This window comes from Megascapheus bottae, chromosome 13 (assembly GCF_031878675.1).
Source record: "Megascapheus bottae isolate mThoBot1 chromosome 13, mThoBot2.hap1, whole genome shotgun sequence".
NCBI lineage: Eukaryota > Metazoa > Chordata > Mammalia > Rodentia > Geomyidae > Megascapheus > Megascapheus bottae.
In genome coordinates, this window is record NC_143521.1 from 56,759,480 (window position 1) to 56,771,751 (window position 12,272).

The window sequence follows — 12,272 nt, forward strand, 5'->3', positions numbered from 1 at the left end:
AACCTACAAAAGTCCAGGAGAAGGATCAGTAAGCAGACAGATCTGTGGCCAGGCATCCTGAGCTGGCATGGAAAGTGGAATGAGGAGGGCACGCTGTCTGCTCCAGCATCCCAGGCCTGATCCACAGAACTGAACTTATCAGGGTTTAAGATGCCATCAACTATGGAACTATAGGGCAGCCCGGCAGCCCTATGGAACAATAGCTCTATCGGTTGTGCAATGAACAAGCAGCTTGCAGCTGAGGAAAGCAAGTCCATGCTGAGGGCAATGACCTCAAGCCCAGGGATTTGGGGGCCCAGGTCCCCAGCAATATCCCCACGAGCCTTGGCCCCCTCCCAGGCTGCAGTGCCCACACACACGCCCTAGAGGCCCGCACATGGCTCTTCCACACTGCGTTCCCTCTCATGCAACCAGAAGAGGAAGAACCAGAAACATGTGATAAGGAGGCTGCTGAAAGATAAGCTCTTGGTGAAGCTGCAGAGTGAGTCCTGGCCTGGAAGTGAGACTGCTGTGGATTTGTTCTGAGACCTCCATTGCATTTTCTTAGCTGGTCATGAACTATCCACAACCCTCTGTTGGCTTGTTTCATGGAGCAGGGAGCGAAATCACAAGGTCGATCTGATCAAATCCAGGTTAGAACCTGAGTGTGGGAGTTACTGATGCCGAGTGCTGTGAAGTTCTTGCTTCCAAATCTCCCCCTCCCCTTTTCTCTGGGGTTCACAGCTACTGTCCACAGCTGGGGTCTCCATCCAACTCCCTTTCCCTCCCCTAACCCATGCCCTGCATTATCAGAGAGCTGTCAAGACCCAAGTCCCACCCCAACTTCATAACCTGCCTCCATCCATAGGAAAATTAAAGGAAAAGCATCACTCCAGCCTCAGAGTGTGAAGTCAAAGGGAGAGAAACTGCTAGACAATAGGAAGAACAGGTGATGTCATCGCCCATCTGACTGAACCCAGAGACCAGCTCCTGTCTTCTGGGGCCCGGAAGTGACATCTTTGTGCCACATAGTGTCTCAAGCTGGTGACCCCTCTAAGGGGCTCAGTCTCAGGAGTCTGTGGTATGTGACCTGCAGCTACATCCAAATATTTCAGGAGTTCTGGGAGGGTGGTGAGACCCAGCAACAGCCACGAGGGAGCCGCAGAAGCACGGTGAGCTGATCCTCACCAAACCTCTATCCTGGAGCCATGCTGCACAAGACCCAGGGGTGGCAGCTTTGGGACCCACTGGGATCATGACACAAACATCCCCTGACAGTCAGGGGCCAGTCAGTGTTCCCCAGCCCTGAAGACTGCGTCTATCACCTTTCCTGGGCAATCATTGTTCACACATGTTCTGACAGATTCCTTTGGGATACAGAGGTTAGTTGCTCTGTGGTCCACGGCAAGTCCCATCTTCTCAAAGTTGAGCTGTGACCATGAAGTCGGGTAAGAAGATCCCAGCACATCTGCTGCCTGCCACAAAGCCAGGCAGAGGAAGATGGTGCCGGCTCAGCGGACTCTCAGACCAGACAGTGGGATGGTCATTCTGGGCCCAAAGCTTTCTGGCAACCATGTGAGCCCTAGAGAGACAAGCTGGTCTCATATCTGGCCCTGTAGCTCTGTGGTACCGGGTGGAGCTTGATGGTAGTGACTGGGACACAAGGGCTGAAGAATCAATCCGCTCCCTTCCTCTGCCCTCTCTACCAACCTCTGAGCTCTCCTGCAGAACTATCACCTCCTCTCTGGATTTCTCCCCAGAGCCCCTTTGTCCTCCTGTACACATTCCATTCTTCCCCCAGGCAACAGTGCTCTCTCTGAAATGCAGATGGACCACTTCAGCCCCAGTTGAAGATTGACTGCATCCTCACATTCAGATCTGGGTCGTCAGAAGCCAAGTGTCCACCATTGGAGCCCCAGAGGGCCTCCCCTGATCTCTCCTGAGTCTGCCCTCTATGCTATCTGATTGGCAGAGTGGCAACTCCACTAGGTCCAGTGGGGGAGGGGAGACAACAGGACCCAGCAACCCACTGCCTCCTAGGTCCTGGGTTTGGACTAAGGCCCAATGTCCACTCTCACTGAGCAGAATGTGTGTGGGGAGGTAGGAGGCAGACCTCAGAGGTGCTTGGTCAAGAGAGCTTAGTACATCTACAACCGAGGACAGGCGGCCCGGTCACCACAATGACCAGGTAATGAGCATCCTGCAGTTGTATTGGACAGTCTCTCGGGACAAGCAAGTGCCCCCATTGTCCTAGCTGCAGGAACAGGCTAACCCCACACCCAAACAACAGAAGTTAAGGACAAAATGAGGGCCAACTGGGTTGGGGCTCCTTCTCTCTCTTGTTCTCTGTCTCTCTGTCTATCTCTGTCTGTCTCTCTGTCTGTCTCTCTGTTTCTCTGTCTAGGTCTGTGTCTCTGTCTGTCTCTCGCTCTCTCTCATAAAAATTATTCTTTTTATTTTCTTTTTTATTGGAATTAATAGAGGGGTTACATTATATTAGCCAGATAGAAGGTGCATTACTGCACAATCATTGCTACCCCTTCTCATGTTTTTGTCCCCATTTCCCTCCCTACTCCCTACCATCATCTTGTTTTCTCCCTTCCCTATCCTATTTCAAATAAACATATATACAATATATCAGATAGCAAGGTAAGATACTGTAACAATATGAGATAACCAAGAGACAACAAAACAGATGGATGAGAAATAACATAGTACATTATGAACAACAGTCACACCTTATATGTCTCTTGTTTCTATATCTTGGAGGTCCTTTCATTTAGCCTCATCCTATATGGCCTTTTGTATCTAGGTTTTGCCCTATGGTAAACCTCTGCTAGCAGAGTCTAAGGTTTATACTAATTATGACAAATGAGGGAAACCATTGAGCCTATGTTCCTTTGAGTCTGGCTTACTTCACTTAATATGATTTTTTTTCTAAGTCTTTCCATTTCCTTACAAATGGGGTGATGTCGTTCTTTCTGATGGCAGCATAGAATTCCATTGTGTATAAATACCACATCTTGTTGATCCACTCATCAACTGGCTCTCGTAAGAACTATAAGGGAGAAATCTGAAACTCAGTTCCAGCCTAAGTTCTCATCCTGATGCTGAGGAGCTTGATAACCACAGGTGACTCAAGTGGCCACTCTGGGCTTTGGTTTCCTCATTCACAAATACAGTAACCAATCCCAGCTTGGCTCATGTGGCTGAAGGTTAGAGAGAAAATATTCCTAACATGATGAAACATGGGTTCCAGCTTACCATGGCTTGACTTATAATGTTCTGACTTTATCATGTATGAAAATGGAGCTGGGGAGGCTGAGACAGAAGGATCATGAGTTCAAGTGTAGCCTGGGCTTAATGGCAACAGCCTGTCCACAAACAAAAACAGTACAGATAATCAGTCAAAACAACAGTTTGAATTTTGAATTGTAGTCTCTTCCTGGCCTAGCAATGTTCTGTCTAATACTTTCTCAAATGTTCACAAGTGAGTGAACATTATAAGCAAGTGGTTTGAATGTCTGTATGGTCACTGGGCTAAACCACATTATTCAGTAGGTTAAATATATTCAGTGTCTTTTTTGATATTTAATATATTCAGTGCATGTGTTTAACCTTGTGACAAGCTGGAAGCATCTGTGCTCTGTAACTGTCAGTTGGTTCATACATCTAAGGCATCTAGGTGATGTTCAATCTGTGATCAGACTGGATCCGGAGGCATTCAGAGGGTCGAGAGGGTGCTGGCTTCCTACTTTAGGTGAGATGTATTTCCATCCATCACAGCTTGAGGGCTAAAGATCCTCCAGTGCCAGCGTCCTCTCCATAAACCATCACAGCAGCAGAGCCGCTCCTGGCAGGAAAGCAGGCCTGTGGCCTGGCTCATGCAGTTGTGGGTGACTGACTCACTCCTAGGACTCTCACCGCAGGTGGCATCCCCTTCATCCTGACTGGTGAGTTCTTCCAGCAGTCACAGCGGCCAGCAGCCTTCACGATTGCCGGCACCGTCAACTGGCTGTCCAACTTCGCCGTGGGCCTCCTCTTCCCCTACATCCAGGTATGGCGGCCAAGAGGCTGTTTGTATGGGATCGCCCTGCAGTGCACAGCCTGTGGAAGCTAGCTGCAAGGACAGAGCAGATGCTGTCTGTCTGTCTCTTCCCTTCCCTCCCCCAATTCATACTATTCTTCCTTAAGGAGGAAATAACTGTTTTAGTTATAAGTCCCCTTCTCTCCTGAGGCACTGTGGCTGACCCCTGGAATCCTAGCTACTCAGCCCAGGGGTTAGAAACCAGGACAGTGGTTCATCTGTGAGTAGAGAAGCAGAAAAGAGCCCTGACTACCAAGTGGCACAGGGAACTTTCTAAAGTGGGAACAATCTTCTGTCTCCACAGAGGTCACATAACTGTGTACTTGTATCCAAAGCTAGTGAACTATACCTTGAAGATCTGTGCATTCTGTTCTGTGTAAATCTCACCTTGATTTAGAAATTGTATTTCCAAATAGAAATTGCACCTTGTTTTACTCCAAAATCAAAGTAACTGTTATAGGACAAAAGTACAAAGATAGTAGAGATAAGGATGCCATCAAAGGTGATGATGGGAAGGGGGAAGAGATGGTCTGGGGGCAGTGAGGGCTGGGGAAGGGGGCAGAGTCACAAAGATGGCGGGAGCCCTTTGCCAGCCCCCTCTGGAAATACCTCTCAGACTCACTAGGAAGCAGTCCGTGGCAAGGTCCTGGCTCCGCTCATGAATCTGGCAATCAAAGTTCACCATTGCTAAGACAAAACTTGCTGGCCTTGCAGTGGACAGATGAACATAGCGCCAGAGCAGGGGCTGGCAGAAGAAGGGCATGTGACCTCCAGGGCTATATTTGGGGTCCCACCCCACCTAAGGAGCCCAGAGAGTGACAAAAACTCCTGCAGAAGAACCATCTACAAAGATGCTGTGAGAACCTCTGAGATCCCTTGCCCAGAGTGGTCATTGCCCCCAGGCTGCAGGGAATACTTAGCCAGAACAAGGGTGAAGGATGGAAAGGTGTGGCATAAGCAATATATGAAGACTGTTCTGGTCATTTCTTCCAAGGATGCCAGCCACTATGACTCAGAACACTGATGGCTTTTTTTTGTTCCAGTTGTGGGGCTTGAATTCCAGACCTGGGCACTGTCCCTGAGTCTCTTTGTACCCAAGGCTAGTGCTCTACCACTGGAGTCACAGCACCACTTCTGGTTTTTGAGTAGTTCACTGGAGACAAGAGTCTCATGGGGACTTTTCTGCCTGGGCTGGCTTCAATCCCTGATCTTCAGGTCTTAGCCTCTTGAGTAGCTCGGGTTACAGGTGTGAGCCACTGGCATCTGGCCACTTGTTGACTTCTGATGAACTGATTGAATGGCTGCTTCTAAATTCTGACATAAAGCTGCCTGGCCTTAGTTTTGTTACTAGGTTTCTAGGCCATACCTGGCTCACCCCTGACCACCCAACAACACTGATCTACCAAAGATCCCTGGGTGTAGCCGGATGTGTAGGAGACCATTGGCCACCTTCCCGAAGAGGTCCTTCTTGTCTGTCTGCTGAGAGCTCTTACATCTTCACCTGGCTCTCCTTCACAGGAGTCAGGAAAATCTGAGATCTTTGTTTTACCTAAATAGCAAGGTAAAAGTAGCATTTTGCCAAAATTGCCTTCTATTTTTAGCATCATTTTAACATTAATGCCATATTCTGAAAAAGAGATTTTGTTCTGAATCAGAGAATCTGGAACATTTTCATAGTCATTTCCAATGTATTTACAGAAGTGGTATGATTATAGTTAAGAGCTTTAAAGTCAGCTGGCAAAGGTAAGAGGAAAGGAAGGGGCAGGGTGGACCAATGGCTCACCCCAAGACAGATCCCACCCCCCCACCCCATGCCTCAATTCCTGACAGTTCTGAGTAGCCCAGAAACTGGGACTAAAAACTTCACCCCTCTTAGTTGCCTTATCCAAAAACAGTGCCCATATCACAGGGTTGGCATGAGAATTGCCAGTCAACAATATGTAGCATGGGAAGCCATCAGAAAGCAAGCACCACCTCTTCCCTCGGCCTCATCCTCTTTCCTCACCAGCCCAAGCCAGGATCCAGAAAGCAAAGCCTGGGGGAAGAGAAAGAGGCTAGTTTTACTCCTAGAAATGTGTTCTGAACAAGAGCATAAATCAGTGCAGACTGATTTCTTCATCTGAGAAGGACTGGATTATTTTTCTTCCCTTTGGTGACCCATTTGTCTTGTGGTTTATGGTAGAAGTGGGAAGAAAATGTGGGGAAATCTAATCAAAAGCTCAGATGATATGCTTCCATTGTTACATTCTTGCCTTTATGATGGTTAACTTTGAAATTCCGAATCTGCAAAACAAACAAAAATTAAGCCATGAAGACTGACACTTCTCTTTCCAGTGGTTGGTTTCATGTTTTATTATCCCTGCCTTTCCATAGAAAAGTCTGGACTCCTACTGCTTCCTCGTCTTTGCTGCAATATGTATCGCAGGCGCACTCTATTTCTATTTCATACTCCCTGAGACTAAGAACAGAACCCACGCAGAAATCAGCCAGGCCTTCGCCAGTCGGAACAAGGTGCACGCCTCCGAGGAGAAGGCCTGCCCCACCACAGATGGCAAGAAGGAGAAGGAGAAAGGAATGGCTCCCACGTTAGACAGCTATGACAAGGGCAGGGTCATTTGAATGGATGGAAAGGTCTCACCATTTCAACAAACCAAAGAGCTCTCCATGTTTTGAAGACTCAAATGACTGAAGCCAGAGCAGCCTTTAACAATGGACCCTTCTGATCGCACATGACTATTTCTTTACAGCTCAATCTCCCACTCTCCTCTGGAAGCTGGAAGGAATCAGCCATCTGTTTCTGTCCACCATGGGGTACAACAGACTGGCCTTCTGTGACTTTGCCCACGGTTTTGATAGGAAACTGGGAAAATAGCGTTGGAATGCTCTCTTACCAGAAACGCTCTGGTCTGGTGGAGGACTCTGCTATATGGGCTGGAAATTATATACAGAGGTTCAAGTCCTAGCTGGGCCCTAAGGAACCCTGACCTGCCCTCTGCCTGCAGCCTGCAGCCTCAGTGACCCTGGGTTCTCAGAGCCCAGTGGGAAGAGTCTCTTCCTCCCAGTAAGTGCCTTTACCCATCATCATGTCTCTCTGCCTGAGACCAGGCTTAGGAAAGGCTTGTGCCAGACCATCATCTCACAAGTCCTGTCTTCCCCACATTGTTGCCCCAGGAGTTCCAGATGCCAGGCTTGGAGATATCTTGCCTTTAGACTGTTACATACAGGGCATGGAAAGCATCTGTGTGTATAAGACCAGACAAGCAAGTATAGAAAAATAAACTTTCTCCTAAGTGGGGCAGACACTATAAGTTGAACTCGATGCAATTGAAACACAGTATTGAGAGTGATTATGAGACTATGCCTGCAGTTGATGGGAAAGAACATTGTGATTGATTGATGATGTCAGCCTCCAGTGCAGGAATGAAAGAATCGGCTTGGGTGCCTCATGCTGGCCAAGTCTAGAAGACTTACCATAAGAGGCAATAGGCTTCCTTCAAAGACAGTGAGTTCATCACTCAAAATGCTGAAAGATGTTATTTGGTATTTGGCTTGCCTCCAAAACCATGAAACATGAAAAAAGTTAATGAGAAAATGAGAGTTAATTGTTTGGATGGCGTTAGTGGTATAGGGAGAAAGTGGTGGTTAGGTACAAAATGCACCAGGTACACAAGTGAAAAGAAAGAAAAGAAAGAAAGAAAGAAAGAAAGAAAGAAAGAAAGAAAGAAAGGAGCCAGGTTCAGTTGCTCACACCTGTTATCCCAGCTACTCAGGAGGCTGAGATCTGAGGATGGAGGTTCAAAGCCAGCATAGGCACTAAAGACCTTGAGACTCGTATCTCCAATTAACCACCAGAAAAGGGGAAGTGGGGCTGTGACTCCAGGTGTAGGGCAGTAGCTTTGAGCTGAAGAGCTCAGGGACAGTGCCCACCCCCAGAGTTCAAGCCCCATGACCCACAAAAAAAAAAGAAATAAAGAAAATGTAAAATAAAAATCTTAATGAATGATCTGTCTCTTACTCATAACTAAATCCAAATTTAATTCCTATAGTTGTGCTACGTAAGAGCCCCAGGAAAATGGGACTATATGAACCAAATCTAATTCTTTACACACACACAGAGTTATTTCCATGGAGCCCAGCTGTGTCCAAGTTGAAGCAGATCCTCCGTGTTGGGGCCTGCCTCATTCCCATAAACAGTGCTGGGCTCTTGGAGCTGTCCGTGGTGCTGATCTGGGCTTCCGTTCCACTAACACGCTGCCATGCTATTGTTTATGATGCTGGAGATGGCCTACGTTATATGGTGATTCCAGCTCTAAGACCAGCTGGGTTTAATGCAACTAACATTCTGTATCCAGCATGATGACCCTGAGCAATGCACAACATTTAGGAATCAATCCTTTTCACTGCGGCATCCTGACCCCTGCTGACCTTAGTAAATCACCTCCTGACACCCCTGTGTTGTGGAATACTCTGCCATGTTGTCTCTAGACTTGGTGCAGGTTTCTTTGGCCACTGAAACATCTGATGATGTGATTCTGAAGGAAAGGGAGCACAACTGCTCTAGAGCTTTCTCTCTTGGAAGATTGCGTATTTGGGCAAGTTCACTCTGGCCTTTTGGAGGACATAAGATCAAATAAGAGAAGGCTCAAACTGAGTGACTTTCCAACTGATGCAGCTCAGTAAGGGAGCCCAAGAGAAAGGAGCCAAAGATCTTCCCTCCCCCCCCAAAAAAAAATAAAACCTCAGAATTACAATCATCATAAATTACTGCTGCTCTATGCCAACATCTTTTGGTATGCCTTGTTAGACAACAATAAGTAATTAATAGAGACATGTTATCTCTGGTTACATTTTTCAGTGAAATCTCTAGTGCTGGTTCAAGCTCCAACACCCTGAAAAGAACAAAATTAAAATCCTCTTGATTCCCCCAGCACTAGTGGCTCATGCCTGACATTGTAGCTACTTTGGAGGCACAGACCAAAAGAATCATGGTTTTTAAGTTCAAACAAAAAGTTTATGAGCATTTCAAGCAGCTGGGCACAAGAATAAGGGCCTGCCATCCCAGCTCTGCATGAAGTTGAGAATGTGAGGATCACAGTTCCAGACCAACCTGAACAAACAAAAGCTCCAGAGATTTCATCTCAGCAGAAAGAGCTGGGCTTGGTTGTATGCACCTGTCACCCTAGCTACAGTGAGAATGTAAATAGTAGATCATAGTCTAGGTGAGCGCACAATAAAATAGAAACAAATTCTCATTCACTTGCCTCCCAACCACTTGTGAAGTGTCGACAGAACACCTGTGCTGGGTAATAGGGAGGCACAAAATAGATGAAACCCAACTCAACCTTCTAGAAGTTGGGGAAATGACCCACCGTGGATGACAAGCCCATGGCTAGTATTTCCTTTGTGGCGACTCTTTCTCCTCTCATGCACTTGGGCAAATCCCGGCCAGCCTCTGTGGCTGAGCAGGAACCCTTGCATCTCTGGAGCTCTTTCTGTTCATCCTGGCGGTGTCCTTTTGACCTTGGCCTCTGTTGTTCTTTGTTGGATTTCTCACTGCTTCCGCTTGGCTGTGATTGCCTTTGTTTTCATTTCTTCTTGTCCAGACTAAGATCCTTAACATGAGACTTACCAGATCTGCCCCAAGACTCTAGGCTCCTGTAATGTATTCATTGTGTGCTGATGAAACAAATGAATGTCGAGATTCAGACAGTCATCTCTGAGTGGGAACGCAGGAGCTACATGTAGCTCCAATAAGGATATAGATCTCGTCAGACTGAGAAAAGTGGGGGAAGAATTCCAGGCAAAAGTCAGAAGAGAGGCCAGGAGTTTGCTAGAGTGCTTGCCTGGCATGCACAAAGACCCAGGTTCAATTTCTCGGTACCACATACATAGAAAAAAGGCAGAAGTGGTGCTGCAGCTCAAGTGGTAGAGCTCTAGCCTTGAGAAAGTCCAAGGACAGCGCTCAGGCCCTGAGTGCAAGCCCAGGAATGGCAAATAAAAAAAAAACAAAACTTCGGAAGACATGAGATGGAGGGCTTAATGTCGTATCCCAAGACCAGCAAACTAATGCTGTGGACCAGCATGGTTCTGTAAAGATGAAGGTGGAGGAGGAGCTGGTCACTGGAAAAGTGAGTGTTGACACCACTGGGATCACTCCAGGGCAGACCTTCCCCCTCTTGGTGAACATAGGCCTGCTGGGAAACCGCCTGATCCCGCCCCTTCACGGACTGGATGGGGAGGTCAGACTCTTCCAGTCAGTCTTCTCATTTTGCTTCCCCTAAACGTGCAGTAGCAGATTGCAAACCCCAGAGAACTGAGGTCGCCTTGAGTGACAGAGTCCCGGCAGCTGCTTGTGGCTATAATTTACACTATGATGGGGATGTAATGATCCTTAGCATATCCGCTTCCCCTGGCAGAGTTTTTTGTGGGGTGGGAGTCATAGGGCTTGAACTCTGGGCCTGGGAGTTGTCCCTGAGCTCTTCAACTCAAGGCTACCACCCTACCTCCTGGAGCCACAGCCCCACGCTCTTGTTTTCTAGTGATTAATTGGAGATAAGAGTCTCAGGGTCTTTAGTGCCTGGACTGGCTTTGAACCTCTATCCTCAGATCTCAGCCTCCTGAATAGCCGGGATGACAGGCATGAGCCAAGGTTCAAAGCCACTCTGGGCACAAAAGGACCTGAAACTCTTACCTCCAATTAACCTCTAGAAAGCAGGAAGTGGGGCTTGGCTCAATCGTAGGGTGGTAGCCTTGAGCTGAGAGCTCAGGGACAGCGCCCAGGCCAAGTTCAAGCCCCATGACCCATAAAAAAAAATATCACAGCACTTGGGGACTACCGTTTGTCTCAGTCAAGAAGCAGAGCTTAGAATTACCACAGGCAGAAGAAGGAAGCAGAACCTGAATTCTCAGCAGTAGGTGTGGGTGGCCAGGATGGGGCAGTATTTCAGAACTAAGATAGGGGCCCACAGCTCCAGCAGTCCCATAACTCTGTGCCTCCCCAATGAATGGAAAGCCATCCTAAAAACGGGGCTCACCACAGCCACCAGTACCTCCATGTTTGGCAAGTTAGAAATGTGTTGCATTCTCTGTCAAACCTGAATGCACAGAAGTACATCCACAGAAGGTATTGCCAGAGCAATCCTGGAGAGTGGGTACCCATGTAGCAGCTGGCAGGCTTGAAGAGAAACCATTCAACACAATAATAGGATACTTTCAACATTGGATCAATGACAAGGTATAGCCCAAAGATGAGGTGGGGGAGGGAAGGGGGCATTGGCTGGTGCAGTTGTGTCAATCAGGAAATTAGCATAAACCAATGGCCTATAAGAAGAGTGCCTCACCGTCTCACCTGTCCTCCCTGAACACAGGCTGCCGCTCCCCACATTCACAGTGACCCTGCTCAGCTCAGCAGACCTTGGGTGAAGGAAGTGAGAAATAAAAAGCCAGAGGAGAGAGTGTGAGGAAACTGAGGAGCAGGTAAAGAAGTTAGGAATGCTTCCCACTTCCTTTTCAAACCTTGAGCCTCTCCTGAGTCTACCATGCCACGACTGAGTCCACTTCCTGTGCTTATAACTGCTCCCCAAAAATCCATGACCCATTTAGAATATTTTAATTTTTATGCTTTTTTTTTCAATAGGTGGAATGTTTGTCCCTTTCACACCCCAAGTTCCTAGGGATTTAAAATTGTATTTATATTTTCTCTTCGCATTTCCGGCTCTCTTTATCACTTCAGACTTTTTTGAAGAAGAGGAATTGATAAGACAAGTCCAGATTTCCTTGCAGGACGCCAACTGCTAACTACGATACAGACATGAATCCTGATTGATTCATATTTTGTTGGAAATTAGAGGGAAGAAATGAACAGATGTAACCTTTAGATAACTTACTCCTCACTTAATCAAAACACAAAAATACAGCCTGTCCTGGTGACTGTTGGCTGTGTAGGATTTAATATATTCACTGGCAGTGTAGGAGGTATTTAACAAGCCTATTGTTGGTTCATTTAGACAAGCCTCTATTGCGAGGCTGAGGAGGCCATCGTCAAAGGCTGTCCAGTGCTTGCATTCTGTGGGACAGATACCATTGACAGGTCACTTAATATCAAGTAATAGCCAGAACTCAGCACCCTACAATGAAGGGTCAGGGAGTTGTAGGCGGTCCCTGTATGGGTGACAGTGGTTCCCCGGCCTCTCGTATTGGACAGTAG

At 47.3% G+C, this 12,272-nt stretch overlaps 1 protein-coding gene across 1 annotated transcript in view; it reads left to right on the top strand.

Moving 5' to 3' along the window:
* Positions 1–6,830, top strand: part of Slc2a9 (solute carrier family 2 member 9) — a 60,323-nt gene extending 53,493 nt beyond the window's left edge. Inside the window, exons 11-12 of the mRNA XM_090344107.1 lie at positions 3,909–4,036; positions 6,440–6,830. Coding sequence (XP_090200233.1) covers positions 3,909–4,036; positions 6,440–6,685 — 374 coding nt within the window. The 3' untranslated portion in view covers positions 6,686–6,830. The remainder of the gene's footprint in view (positions 1–3,908; positions 4,037–6,439) is intronic.
* The last annotated feature ends 5,442 nt before the right edge of the window (positions 6,831–12,272 follow it).